This window comes from Balearica regulorum, chromosome 5 (genome assembly GCF_011004875.1).
Source record: "Balearica regulorum gibbericeps isolate bBalReg1 chromosome 5, bBalReg1.pri, whole genome shotgun sequence".
Classification (NCBI taxonomy): domain Eukaryota; kingdom Metazoa; phylum Chordata; class Aves; order Gruiformes; family Gruidae; genus Balearica; species Balearica regulorum.
In genome coordinates, this window is record NC_046188.1 from 33,601,169 (window position 1) to 33,616,254 (window position 15,086).

General features: G+C 40.3%; 1 protein-coding gene and 1 long non-coding RNA gene across 2 annotated transcripts in view; one reads left to right on the forward strand and one right to left on the reverse strand.

Moving 5' to 3' along the window:
* DPH6 (diphthamine biosynthesis 6) overlaps nt 1-1,061 on the reverse strand; it is a 221,488-nt gene extending 220,427 nt beyond the window's left edge. Inside the window, exon 1 of the mRNA XM_075754099.1 lies at nt 748-1,061. Coding sequence (XP_075610214.1) covers nt 748-770 — 23 coding nt within the window. The 5' untranslated portion in view covers nt 771-1,061. The remainder of the gene's footprint in view (nt 1-747) is intronic.
* Nucleotides 1,062-13,415: 12,354 nt separating this feature from the next.
* Nucleotides 13,416-14,606, forward strand: LOC142601914 (uncharacterized). Its single transcript, XR_012835487.1, has 2 exons — nt 13,416-13,522; nt 13,864-14,606. It is a non-coding gene; the product is annotated as an uncharacterized LOC142601914 (long non-coding RNA).
* The last annotated feature ends 480 nt before the right edge of the window (nt 14,607-15,086 follow it).

Below are 15,086 nucleotides of genomic sequence, written 5' to 3' on the forward strand. Positions count from 1 at the left end.
TCTCTCAAAAGACACGCTAGAAAAATCTCTCGTTAAGAGTTCAGAGAATTTATCCTAAGAGAGCTTAAGACACTTGGAAAGGAGAAGCACCTGGAAATTCAAGTGCAGATGAGCAGAACCCCCTCTGACCGAAGGGCATGCGGCAGAGGCTCCGCACCCCCGGGCACGCAGTTGCGCCCCAACGTTGCCTTCTTCCCCCCCGCCCCCAAACACGCCGCCGGTGACGGCTCCGGACGCCCCCACCCCCACCCCCCCCGGGTCTCTCCGCGCTGGAGACAGGGTAACTCGGGAGAAAGCGATCAGGGAAAATAATTTTGGGTGTTTCTTGTGGTTTGGTTTTTGGTGGGGTAGGGTGGTTTTTTTTTGTTGGTTTGTTTTTTTTTAAACAGACACTAGTAGTTCTTGAGCGTCCTGGGAATAAGGGAAAAACAGAAGAGCAATTGTACAGCTTTACATCGCCTCGCCCCGGCACTCAAATGCAGCCAGCCCCCGGGCAGCAGCCTGGAGCCGGCAGCCGGCTCTAAGCAAGACGCCACCGCAGCCCGCTCGCTCCGCGCCGGGGAGGGGGGGGTGGGCGGCAGGAAACGCACGGGCGGGAAGAGCCAGGGCAGGAGGGTCTGCCAGGCGGCGCTGGGTGGAGCGCGACCCGCGGGCTGCTCCCGGGCGGGCTCGGTCTCTCCCCGCGCCCTCCCTCCACCTGCGAGACGCCCCTCGCTCACCCCCATGGGCGCTCCCTCAGCCCGTTACCTGATTAGAGCCACTACTCTCATGTTGCTGACGGGCCCGGGGGGTGGGTAACACTAACAGGGAGGTGCGTGACAGCTGCGAAACGCAGGGGGGAAGGAGCCCGGCCGTCCCGAGCACCGTGGGCCGCGCACGCCGCCGGCTCCTTCGTTGCTACCGCTACCGCCTGGCCGCCTCCCCTCAGCGGACCCTCCTCCTCGGGCAGGCCGGGATACTGCCTGAGCAACCGGCAGGCACAGCAGGCCGCCGCCTCTCCGAGCCTGGGAGAGGGACGCTGCCCCTGCCGCGGCCCTTCGAGCCCGCCGGACGACGGCAGCCGGCCGCAGCCCAGACGAGGGCGGGGTGCAGGGCGCGGCCGCGGAGGCAGCGCGCGGGACGCCTATGGAGGGCAGGGCGGCCGCGCTGGTAGGCCCGGGCGGGCCGCCTGCTGCCGGGGCTGGTGTGTCAGCCAGGCACGGCCGCGGGATCGCCTCAGCGTTCCTGCCGCCTCTCCCTGCCCGCCTTTTTACTTCTGTTTACTGCGAATAGCAACGGACCTGTTCTAAATGATTGTTGCGTAGGGAGTGGGAACGACCGAATGAGGTGGCCGGCCCGTCCCCTTCCCCTCAGGTGGCTGCCGGGGCACTGCGAGGCGTAGTGGCACCCCGGGTTCACACGGCCCAGGGGAGGAAATGCCGCGGGGCTTCCGCAGTCGGTGCGGGCCAGTCGTAGCGCGGCTGCGGGAGTCGGAGCCCGTCGCGGGCGCTGCCAGCCGCCCTGGGAAGCTGCTCGGCGAAGCGAGCGGTGCTCGCGCGGCGGCGTGTAGCCCGCCGGCCGGTTGCGGGGCTGTGGGCGAGAGAGCGGCGCTCTGGGGGGGCTGATGAAGGGGACCCCTTCCGAGTCTCCGCAGTGTCCCCCAGCAGACCGTGTGGAGGGTCTGGCGCGGGACACGAGCAGGGAGGAGGAGGAGAACAGACCTCCCGGCTGCCTTGCTGAAGGCCTCAGCGCTGACCTGCAAGTGCACAGTGTCCATTTGCACTGGTTTGGCTGCTTCTGCAGACCAAAAATCTACTGTTGCGATCCCCAGCTTGGGCCAGTTTTCCAAGCAGTGCCGCCGTTGACACATACAACACGCACCACTATGGGTTTGCAGGCTGAATCAATGATAAGCTTAACCGGGTGCCCGGTCTCTGAACCCAGATGCAGTTTTATTTTTCCTAAGCCGCAGAACAAACCTGTGGGTTAGTTCTGCTGATGAAGCTGTATCACTAGACTAAGAGTCTCGTACCGCCAGACAAAACCACTGCTGGGGGTGTCCCAGCAGTGTTTTGAGCAGCGGTCTGAGGGCCCACCGCTCTCCAGGCTTTCATTCAAAGGGCCTGTGGGCCCAAAACGGGGCCAAGAAACCTCTGGTGTGCTGTTGGTTGCTCGTCCCCGCTGGAGCCTGGTGTGCAGGGTCAGTGGGACACGCGCAGTGTCTCAGGGTGAGCCTCGGTGCTGCCCCGCTCCGTGTCTTCATCTGCAGTGCCACCGCTGCTGTCTATGATCCAACCTGTAAATCGGCAGTGACCAGGAATGCCGATTCATGGTTCGTATTGAATGTAGTGGCAGCAGGTGATGCAGTTAATATAAAAGGCTTTGTTCCTCAGGGCTGGGATGAAGGGTGTGCTTTATGCATTGTGAGTGCTAACGTATCAGTCCCCTGTAACATGATATTATAAAACGCTATATAACAATCTGTACCAATCAGGCTTTCTGCAAGCCTCTGAAAAAAAAGTTCCTTACACATGAATTGTTGGGTATGAAGTTCCCAGGAAGAGAGAAGATGGAAGTCAATAGAGAAGAAAATTTTCTAAGAAAAAGCATTTTGTTTATAGCAAGAAATATACCAAAACAAATGACTAGTGAGGCAAGTATATAAGATTTTTTTATTTACAGCTCATTGAGCAATTTGAAAGAGCACTATTATTTTTTTTTTAGATGATGTGACTCTGCACATGATTTGTACAGAAAGTCACTGGAACTTGTGAAATAGGAGTGGATAATTATGGGCAGATACGAAGGTGATGATGCCTTCCTAAGTTAACTTTTGAAAAGTTATGAAGTGACAATCAGTATAAAACTTACTTGATATGTAGTTGCGAAGAGGTAGTAATCACAACATGGATTTTTCTGGATGAGAATAATTACAAAAAGCACATGTTCTGAAAAAATAAATCCTCAGTTCATGCTTTGGCCGTCACTGGCCAGCAGTTATGAGACAAAATATTTGACTTAAATTGGAATTACTTACAGGACAGTTGGGTTTCCTTCTAGTTTAGTGACGATGACTTAATGCATAATTCTTACAAAGCTTTTTCAGCTCTTCAAAACATCTTAGATGATCTGAAAGAGGGTTATTTGGATGTGAAATTCTGACAAAAGGCCAGGGATTTTAGTAGGGGGTTGGGGCTTCTTTTTTTGGCTCAGAAAGGCAATGGAAACCTGTTCTGAATTAAAACTGTAAATCCAGTGTACTCAGAGATTTTTAGCAGAGATTGCTAAATTGAATGAAGCAATACTGTGTAGTACATGAACTGGTGGAAAATAACCACACCTCTGAGGAACTGTAAAAACAGCAGAACAAAGGTATTTGATTTATTGCCAAAAAAAAAAAAAAAAAGGTGGGGAGTATTTTATCATACATCACCTCTATCTTTTCTAGGTTTGAAGTATTTTTATTTTTTATTATCACAAGAAACAGTAATTCAGCTAGAAGTTGTGAACACTTAAAAGATGCTCATTTACAATAGTTAGCAATGATACATGGAAGATCTAAAAATCCTGTACCTAAGTTATTCTGCTGCCTTGGCAAATGGAGAGGCCATAAAATCAATAGCTTTAATCACACAGCTTTATAACAAATACTCAAAGACTTGTAAAGCTCTCTTCTAAGTAGCATTGTTAGAAGATCTGGAAAAGAATAATTCTGAAGTCCTCTATTTTCCCAAAGGTCTGTTATTATTAATCTATTCTGATACAATGTTGCTGGTTTTTTAGCAGATGGTTCTATTACATTCAGTTTTACAGCTTTCAGAAAAAACAAATTTCCACTTACAAGTCAGACTTGTTTGAAGTAGAAGTTACATATGACACTGCAGGACCAAAGTCTGCTTCATTTGCTAGTGAGACTGGAATTTTTGCTTCCATTTGATGGAGACATCAGTAGTTATTTGCACAAATAAAGAAGTGGGATTTGGCTCCCAGAATTTGTGAAATATGTCAAAATTGAATTAGTAAAGTGGAGTTTCAAAACAAATCTGTATTTTTCCCCAAAAGATGCTGTTTTCAAATTATTTGGAATATATTCAGTGAGAAAATCTGTTCACTCTCACTCACCTGATGAAATATCTCTGGTGTAGTGTCACTGCTCTTAAAAGGTTCTGCCATACAACAGTGGACGAAAGGCAGTGCATCATCTCAAGCTGATTGCCCCAAGACATTCTGCTATACTGCTGCAGCAGCTGAAACAATAAAATTCACCAAAGCTGCCTTTCTTCTTGGGGAAGTACTGGCTAGTTTGTATAGAAAGCCAGCAATGGCTCAGCGCTTCTTTCTCACCCTTTTCTGCCTAGAAAGTTGAAAATAATTATAATGAATTAATATAACTGGAGGAACCTGTCAGAGGATTAAAAAACGCAATGCAGTATCCCTAACGATCTGGAATAGTTAATTAAGTTCTCTTATAAATGAGTTCCAAAAATAACTTACTTTCAGTAAGTTATTCTGAGAAACAGTCACTTTAGCATACCTGAGCTACAGTGCCTATTAGAAAAGGGCCAATTACCCAGTGATTGGCAGTTAAAGGTGAACTACTGCGGTTCTTAATTAAAAGATTTCCTATTATAATCACCAGTAAGTAACAGAATACTGCATATATAAAGCAGACGTAACGTTAGAAGAATATTTCCATTTTTGAAACAAAGATTTTGAAAATCGCCTACTCCTTTGCTTGCTGTGCCAAGTCCGAAATGGGAATGTTACGGTTTTCACGGGGGTAGCTGGCAGCATGCCGCTATTGCCCCTCATTAGGGTGTCCTGCTCTGACTCTCCTGCAGTGAGAGGTGTTTGCCTCTTCTAACGGGTGGCAGAATTTTTGCTGCTGTTAATACCCAAAGCTGTTTATGTCATACAGGAAAATGATTTGAGATTTTACAGGAGGATACTTTTGACTTTTTAACTAAGAAACTGGCTGCGGAGTTCCTTTAGCTGCCTTTCATTGACAACTTCCCCGAATTTTCACTTACTTTACAGTAAACAGGATATTATCAACTCTTCCATGAGATATACTAGAATTAAATTTTGGGAAAAAACTTCTGGTTTGGAAGCATAAGATGTATTGACATACTACTAAAATCTGAACGAAAGGAATTTCTCAGGAGGCTTATCTCCCCATCCGGGTGTAGCACTCAAGGTCATTCTGTCTACATTTCAAGCTCATCAGATAGAAAGAGCTTCGCTCTGAATGCTGCGTAACTATGCTAACAGTGCATTATGCCCAATACAGCCTACCAAGATTAGGCTGAACACGTTGTCATGCTGTTCACCTCTTTTTAGACAGAAATAAGCATACAGTGACATTAGATCGATCTCCAGCTTCTCACACAGATACGGCCCCGGTGATCAGCACTGTATGTGAAGGATGACTTACTGGGCCTATGGGCTCTTAAGTGCTCCATATAAACACTAATAAAAAATACATACAGCTAATCCTATAGTTCCTAGTTCTGATAAGATAAGGCTTGTCATTTTCATGGGTGGTTTGACTCGTTTCTGCAGAACTATGAAATGCAGCAACTTTACTTTGTCTTCTATATAGCATTCAAGAAGACTCTCAGACCTGTATTTATTAACAGAATAAACAGAACAGAAACAGAATTTAGCCTAAGATAGCATTATAGATGTTCTTGACTAATAGGTGATGGTCCCTATATGATCCCAGTTTTTCTAAGCTTTTGATTAACTTACTTTTCATTAATCCATCTACCAGTCTTCAGCAAGTCGATAACATCATGAGGTCACGCCTCCATCAAAATGACCAGTCTGTTTTCCACTTCCAGCAGGCACTAGCGCAAGCTAAAATTAATATTCACTGGCAGCTGAATAGTTTTTTCACTTGACTAGATCTGGTTTCAGTGTTTGAAATTTTTACTTTATTAGTAAAAGCACTAACATTAATTACCACGAAGAGAAACTGTCAAATGTGACTGGCAAAATCGTTCATTTGCTTTTTTTCTGTTCAGCTTAATCCAGGGGATTTTAATGTATTTTTCTCCATATGAAGTCCTTCGGTACTTTCAAGGGGGAAAAATATGTCTGACCACCTCCAGCTCACCGGAAAGCCTGTAGTATCAAAGGAGTTTCTATTCTACATATCTCTAATTTGATTGCAATGGAAAAGTTAAGCATTGATGTTGTATTTACAGGTTAAAGAATTTCAATATCCTCCAGTCTTTTTCTTACTTAGAAAAAAAAAAGGATTTTTTTTAGAAATAAACATTTCAATTTTTAAATTTGCTTAAGTTTTAAATACAAAACAAGAGAGAGCTATTCTAATGTTACACTTAAACAAATGTAGATCAGAGCTGAGTTTATTGCAAAGAAGTACATGTACAAGGTTCAAAACCAAGTCCCTGTTATCTAACAGGACGTTTCCTGTGAAGTTATATTAACTGCTGATGGAGACTCTGAAGATGGAAATTTTGGAGCATTTCTGTGTGTTAGAGACTGTGATCTCCTATTAACCTTTCTAGAGGAGAAGAAAAAGATCTTTTAGACTCAGTAATCCTTATAATGTGTTCATCATCCAACAACTTTGAATCTAAAGCTATAGGCTTTAATTTATTGGGAGTTAGCCATCTATTTGATGGCTGCAAAACACCCAGGAAAAATGTGGTCATGGATAATAACCCATGAGAACAGAGAGAAATTAGCTATCTAGTTAATGAGGTTAAGCTACAGTATCTTCTCCATCATCATGAGCTAAACCACTGGGATCCTGTAGGCAGAAATGCCTGGGATAGTTTTACAGAGACACAGAAATTTACAGCAACAGCTTTCAAAGAAAAGAGTCAGAAAATTGAACTGGTGCAATGAAAATCTAAAAATGAACTATAGTATCTTATTGTGGTGGTATATAATTTGGCATCATTACTCACTTATTAAATGGTTCTGCAGTTCGTCACTGATTAAGAACATTTGAGTAGGTTAAAGCTGCTGAAGTTTCAGGGGAATAAGCAAACAGCAGCTTTTTTGGCCCATTTGTTTCACTGCAAAAGTCTTCCCGTACCATAAAATACTTATAACATAGCTTTAAGTAATAAAAAGGACTATTTTCTCTCCTTTCCACTGTTCCTATTCTGCTCAATTTTGCCAGTACAAATAATGTTAATAACTGTAACAATCAAAACATTTTTAACTGTGTCACATTTATTACTCTTTTCATCTCACAGATTTTTCAAGAGAGAATTAATCTAGTAAGTATGGATCTGTTTTGACCTAATTAGTAAAGTAGCGAGCTTAATTTCAAGTGATACAGAGAAAGCATTTTATCACTGCAAAACAGGAACAAATCAATTGTAACTTTCAGTGTCCCGTTGAACTTTATTACATCATGTGCAGTATAAACCACTGACATAATCCGCCTCTGATTTTGAGACCTCAAGGAAGGGTAGCTGTGGCAGTGCCCTTTGAAATAACATGGAAGCTTCAGCTCCCATGTCAACATCACGCTCTAATCAGTGCAGTCTTTTTTGTTGCAGGGTCTTCCACCTTATAATTGACCCTGACATATGCTATTCACTCTACCCCTTGGCTTTGGACATATAATTCCTGTCATGGTCAATTATTAGGTGATAGAGCCTGCAACCACAGGGACCATTGCTTAAAATCATCCTACACAGTAAGCCCTGAAGTGACCAAATTCAAATCTAACTGGAGGGGAAGAGGGGATCTAGTCTTTGCTAAAACTAATATTCTTTTCACTTCTATATAGAAAATGTCAATTTCCATCATCCTATATGTTACTGAGACAAATGGTGACAGTGCTATTTCTGAAACAGGTTAAGGAAAAGTACAAAAGCCTTTACCAAACTCGACATACTCTGAAATGAGGAAATTGTCTGTACGAGCATACAGTATGCATAAAAATTAGATTACACTACATTTGAAAGGCAGATGAGAGTTTAAGAGTGACAAGTGGGCAAGTGCTAAAAATAAGGGCATGTTACTTCCTTTCCAACACTGCTTTGTCTGCATGCTTTCTTTGATGATGTTTGTTTAAGCTTTGAAGTAAAGAAATATTTTGCACGAGTCTGAAAGCCACTTCTCATTACTATGTCGATAAGAACTGGTTTTGAACAAAAAGATGTTCTTCTACCTGTCCCGTTGGTTCTATAACGCTTGAGAAATTGGGCAAAGACAAACACCAGGACACCTGGTCTCTAGTCTTAGTGTAAGCGTTATGGTTTTCAAAAACGTACAGTTTTGCAGTCATTGTATTACTGCAATAACATTACAGAATCGTTACAACTTCAGGAATAAGAGCTGAGACAAGAGCAGAAGTTAACCATCCATCTGCAGAGATTCACTTGAACAGCCAGGTTGTGAACCAGGGGGTTCATTTGCCAGATTCTCTGCCTGTAGTCACCTCTGCTGTTAACCCAGAGGGACAGCTATCCCTGCTTTTTGCTGCATGGACATTAATTTCAATTTGCTGGTTGCCATTGCCTGGCTTGGGTTGTTTGTTTGTTTGGGGTTTTTTTTTGTAAAAGCTGAAGGAAATTTTAATAATCCATAGCCTTTTCAGTCACAATTTATTATCTACAGGAATCTTCCACTGATTTGTTTCACTGTTGACAATTTACTTAATTCTCTTGTACTGAAGCAACCCAGCTCAGAAATAATCCTTACAAGACCTTTGCAAATCTGCTGAGTTTTACAGGTAATGCAAGATACAATATTCTGAAAAATGTGATTTGATGATATCTTTATTACATATCTTAGCCTGAGTAGACAAAGCTCTAATTAACATTCATACAATTATCTAAGTCTTTTAAAATCCCATCTGTACAGTTTGTCTTAATGATGTATACATAGCTTAGCCATCCCAATAAATAAATCCAAACCAAGCACATACAATGCAAGTGCTTTTAATTTCAACCATACCGCTGACTAATGATGGAGTATTCTGAAACTGTTGTACATATTCTATATTTCAATTGTACGGTTATTGTAAGACTGGAACACCTTCCTGCCGAAGTACACAGCCCTGCCCGTGTCTGGGAGCTGTTACTCCAGCAACTGCTGTTACGGTGGGCAGTATCCAAACAAGTCAACTTTGGAAACTACTGATTTAGGTACATATGGGTGACTTTTTACCAGAATGTGTAACCCAGTCTAGGTGTTTGTAAGACAAAAACTTACAGTTACGAAACCTATTAATATATGCAAATACCAAATTTCCACACCTTCAGAATAAAAAGAATTGCTGTTCCTAACATACCTGCTTTTTATCTACCCTGCACAAATCACATGACATCCTAAACATTATTTCATAGAAGAGTTAATTCAGCTTTCAGCAGTCTGCAGTCTGTGAAGCAAGGAGAATAACTCCTGGCTGGTTTATGGTTTGAAGCATGATTGAATATACTAACAGGGCTCCATGAAGTACTCATTTCAATATATATAATGTATTTTTAAAATGTCATCTCTATACAGGTCTCATCCTCTAAATAAGTGGAGCATCTCTATTGCGCTGCAGAAGCAGAGACAGTAGAGCCCAAAAATACTGGGACAGCACCAGTGATCTGAATCTCGGATTTTTTTTCTCTGGTCAATAACTTGTTGATCATTGTGTGATTGTTTATGCGACTTCAGCTGCTCTTTGTTTCAGTTTCTCCGTAAAGTGGGCATAGCTATACCTTGCAGAGTATTTTGAGATTTATGGGGGCTTACGACTGCATAAGTTACAAAACATCATTGAAAAAAATATAAAACAAAAAAGAGTCTTTTCAGAAACCTTTTAACTCAGTTGTTCCAAAGATCAGTCCCTAACATTTAGATTACGGCAATTAAGGTAAATACTTTGTGTCAGATGAATAAGATTTATAATCTTATAAATTTATAAGATTAGCTTATTTTTATTGTTTGTATGCAAGTTCTTTTGGGGAAGTATGCAGGGACATCACAAACAGTGTTTGAATCTCACCACGGCAACTGATTTTTCTGTGCTCTATCAATAACGTACTTGCAGAACTGCCAGATGGGGAGAGAAACTGCCGTGAGAAAATAATGGTCAGGTTTGTAGTACAACAAGAAAAAAGGATCAGACATTAGATACATGATTTTAAAAGCTTATTTTGACTCAATTTAAACATTTAGCAAACTTCTTAAATCAAAGCTTTGCATTGATCTGTCTGCAAGAATGACAAAAGAAAAAGGTAGAAAAGATCATATAGCTAAAGCTGACACAAATCCTAACCAAATACAATTAATACGGAATATAAAAATGGTGAATATTTGGATGATAAATCTTGTGGCAGTATGGGAGTCAGAAGGTTACTATGAGCTTTACAGTAAAGATTTCTAATAGGTTCTATCCAGTCTCTCCTTCTTCCATTATGGAGAAGATTGGTAAAAAAGCAGAGCTTTGAAAGATTTGATTCTCCCAGGCTCCTCTGTATACAACAGCATTGAAAACAAACATTTAAAGACAGCAAACTTGCAAAACCTCAGTGCATTTTTTAACCCATTTTCAGGCAGCATTAGATCAACAACAGAAATAATTGCTGTCAGTTTGTACTTTTTGACCAATAATTCTCTGTATTTCCTGCAAGAAACTTGAGTGATGCAAATGACCTTATTTTTACAGCATGCTTTTATTAAATAGTTTATTATTTTGGCAGACTAATAAAGATTTTGGTATTTGCTTTTATTTGCAATAATATTACCACCACATAAAAAAGGATTTTATGTTCTTTTTGAGGAACAAGGAGGATAAAAGTGTTGATGGATAGTGCAACTAAGGCATCAGCAATGAGCTGGAAATGAGACACATAAATATGAAAGCAGAGCTAAGAAAATAGAACTGCACCCTTGGCCTTTCTTAAAAGAACACGCACATGCCATGGTTCATTCATACAGTTACAGAAACCCCTTTTGTTTTCAGTGAGTCAGTGAAAATACGCAAAGACTAAAATATTACGAAGATTCTCAGTTGTTTGGCATATTTCTGTAGTTAATGTGGTCGTGAAATGTTTCTAAACATTTAGAGAAATGACTGGTGATAATGATGATGATTTTTTAGAAGATGTACATTTTATTTGGAGTATAAATTTGTCCCTCTTTCTAGCTATATTCTAGCCAAAGGTGGTAAACAATATTGGTTTTCAGTTTTCCCTTTTTTGCCCCCAAACAGACCTAATTCTTCAAAGTTCAGAGAGCAGAGACCTAGTAGCCAGGTTAGACAATCACACACAAATTTTAAAAACAGAATGATCAGTCCTCTAATCAAAAAAGCCTGGATAGCATGTAATAGCATTAAACTTATTTTATCTTGAAGGGGGGGGGGTTCATTTCAGATTGAAAAGATTTCAGATTGTGTGTACAGTATTCATTCTGCAATAATCTGAGCTCCTCGACAACTGGTGGTGGTGGATGCTAGCGGTATTCGGCAGTGCGTAAGAGTTGCTCAGTATCTATTGTAATCTGAACCTTCATTTCTTAAGGTAAGGAACATAATTATTCAAACAAATAATTGGGTATGCCTTAGAAATAATGATATGTGCTTTATTGAGGGTACTTAAGATCTGAATTTTACCTATAGTCACCCCTCAAAAAGACAGAAAAATATGAACAGAGCAAATGCCACATGAAAGAAGGTAAACAGGCAACCAAAACTTCGCCTCGCTGGAAATGTGTATGTTCCATTTGCCTGTTCTAAAAGGCAGTCACTAAGCAGGAATCATGAAGTATGAGTTTCATAGAAGAATAAATCTATCAATTAATTATACGTCAAGGCTTAAGAATCAAAAAACTGCTTATGCCCATTGCCAGTCATTCACTCCCTGTCAGTAGTAGTTCACATCTTTCCTGGGATGGCATCCAACCACAGTGGCATCTAAAATATAGCAGGCTATATTGTTACAGTTGGAGGTGAAATCGAAAGTTGCACCAAACAGAAGTGACAAATTCACATTGCTCAGTGTTGCCTAGCAATAAGAGAGGAGTTTATTATGAACACTGACTCCATCCATCGCAAAGGGGCTTTGTATTCACACCGAAATGCCACTACTCTTACAGGCAAAAGGGGCAAAAAGAGAGTGGGCAGAAGGAGGAAAGAGTCATCGTAGTCGTAAGCACTTTCTGAATTTCAAGATTCCTCTCTGTCTCTTGGGAATTGCTTGGGAAGGAAAAGGCAGAGCCTGCCTCGAGCTGAACTCTTGAGATTGGCCAGGTAGCTTGTTCCTGATCTTAATTGTCGTTTTGAATGCCCTTAGTAGTGCCATTTCATTAGTAATGCGCTCGTAGTTCAGAAAGGTGCAAATTCATAAAATCTTTACAGAATGTTCTCAAGAACTGCTCAGTAGTTGCTTTCATTATACAGAACTTTCCATTTGCGTCAGCGTTTTGTGGGTTTTTTTTGTTTTTGGTGTTTTTTTTGGGTTTTTGTTTTTTGTTTTTTTTTTTTTAGGGAAAAGGACAAGACTTCAGGGAGCTTTTCCCTCCTCAGACACCTTGCTGTTTTCCTTTTTAACTACTGTTTATATGGGAGAACATTTATTTCTGTCTATCTATCATCTCAGACATTGGACTGTATCTTTCAAGGTATTAAGTACCTAACTGTTCAGATAAACAGGATTTTCAAGAAATGTTTAGGTATTCTGGAAGACCTTACTGGCTACTCACCCACATTTTTAGGCACCTAATCACTTTTAAAAATCCACACAATAGCTCCTATTAAAAAAGACTGCAATAACTGATCTGTTTCTGTGCTTTTATGCCATCTGCATTTTTGACAACTGAATATTTTTGACAGCATGGTCCATTGTGCCCAAGTTCACATCAGTTTTTTTCCTCTCTTTTTTTTTTAAACATCACATGACTACATATATGATAAGAAAATGGGTTAATGTCACACGTTTTGGTTTACAGATTGGGGTTCACAGTGGATTTTTTGAAGTGACAACCAAGAAATATTTCTATTATAAGGATGCATTTATATTATAAAAATAATAGATTCACCAAATGCTATGTAAGTCAAGTACATTGAAGTTACAAAACAGTTGTGATTTTAAGAAGCTTTAGAAACAAATACAAAAACTAAGGATGAAGTGTAGAGATGATATAGTTTATATAAAATAGGATGAAGTCTAGATAAAAATTGCTCTCCTTTATATTTATGAAATGATTAATTAAAAATGCTAATGCAGAATTATCTCCTTAGCTTACACACATGTTCACCTAGCCAAATTAACCGAACCTGTAAAAACCTGAGAGTTTAATTTTTATATTTTGTGTGCAAAATGGAGGAATTGTCTCAAATTCTCATTTATGCAGTAAGCTTTGCAGGTACAAAACCGAGGTACTTACATTTTGTAAATGTTTTTGTAGAACCTTTAGTAACTTTGGTCCTTTCTTTATTTCAGATTCAACGTGTTACAAACAAACATATTCCACCTGTTACAACAATCTGGCATATTACTTTCTTGATACGTGATGATACAATACCTCTCAGGTTTGCTGAGTAGCAAAGAGAAATGTAAGCAAATGAAAAGGTTTTCCACTTTCACAGTTTTTTTCTGCTTGGGGTTCTGTTTGTCTGAGAACTGTATGAATAGAAGCCATATTTTATAGTATTTCTTTAACCTCTGCCATCTGGTGTAGGTTAGTTTTTCCACTGCCAACATATCCTAGAGGCCCCAGTACCAAAATGTTTAATTTCTAAGCAAACATTTGGACTTTATAAATCCAGTTAAAAAAAATAGAGCATTATTTTTTTAAACTATATATTGCATTTGCCACTAGGGATGACATTAATAAGCACACAGACAAGTATGTGGGTTTAAAGGCTTCTGGCCGTGACTTTATTTTCTGTTGCAGAGCTCCAGAGATGTCGGGTCACCCTGAGTCATACTCAGTTATCACGAAGGAACTTGAATATCCCCTACTGATCTGAAGTCTGAAGTTGTGTCAAGGGATTTGCACCACCATAGCCAAAACCTTCCAAATCAAGCATGGTTTCAGGCAGATAATACTCACTCATGCCAAAACCAAAGCTTTAGCTGTTCTATTTTTTTAATATAAACTAAAGTTTACTTTGCTGCAAGGAGAGGACTGTTGCTACAAAAGAATTTGGGCAAGTAGGTAACCACTTAAAAAAACAAGGAATGCAATAACCAGATTTCCAGCAACTTCCTTATGTTCTGAGGAAAAAAAACTCACAAAAATCGTGTGTCAGAATTCTACTACCAAAAGGAGAAAGTCCTTTCTAAATTTACAAAAGCATAATGTTACATTTTGTACTAGCCAGCAAATTCTCAAATCTCAATTTGAAAACATGCAGTAGTGTTGATTGTCCCCAGTTGGTCTTTAGTCGGAGTGAAAAATTGAAAAAAACCTGGCTTCTGCTGAGAATGGGCAGGCATACACAGTTCATCTTAATCAGTATTCTTCAGAGGCAGACAGTCACCAGGGAAAAGACACATAGAGAATATGGATGCATAGATAATAAAGGAGAACATTTAAATCTGTGTATAAGCAAGATCTGAAGGGTAAAGAGAAAGAAAATAACTATTTGTTACTTAATTCTGATTTAGGAAAAGGTCTGGGAAAAAAACCAAAAACCAAAACCCTTCTTTCCATGTCTACCTGTTTAAAAATGTTTTTTGTGTGTGTGTTTATCCCTGAATTCTAAAATATCAGTGATAGCTTGGTTTGCCACCTTCTCCTGAAGACATTCCTACTACTGAAGAGCATTCAGAAACATTTTTTTGGCACACGCTGATTCTTTTAATGAAAATTCACAAAAGGTCTTTACTTCTCACTGTTTATTCAGTTTCAAATTAAACAAGTGTTAATAAAAACAAAGAACAGTAAATAATCTAATTAACAAGTGGTTCTTTTCTGAGGACTGAGCTGTAGTGCAAAAGTTATGCCCGTTTAATTGAATTCATTTAGAATTTGACTAGTTTAATCAGTGCAATCTGGTAATGAAGATTCATGATATTTGTTGAATTTAAATTATAATTATCCTGGGGGAATCTGCTGAACAGTATGGATGAAGAGGTGACGTATCACCTTCAGCCAATGTGGGATGTGAAATC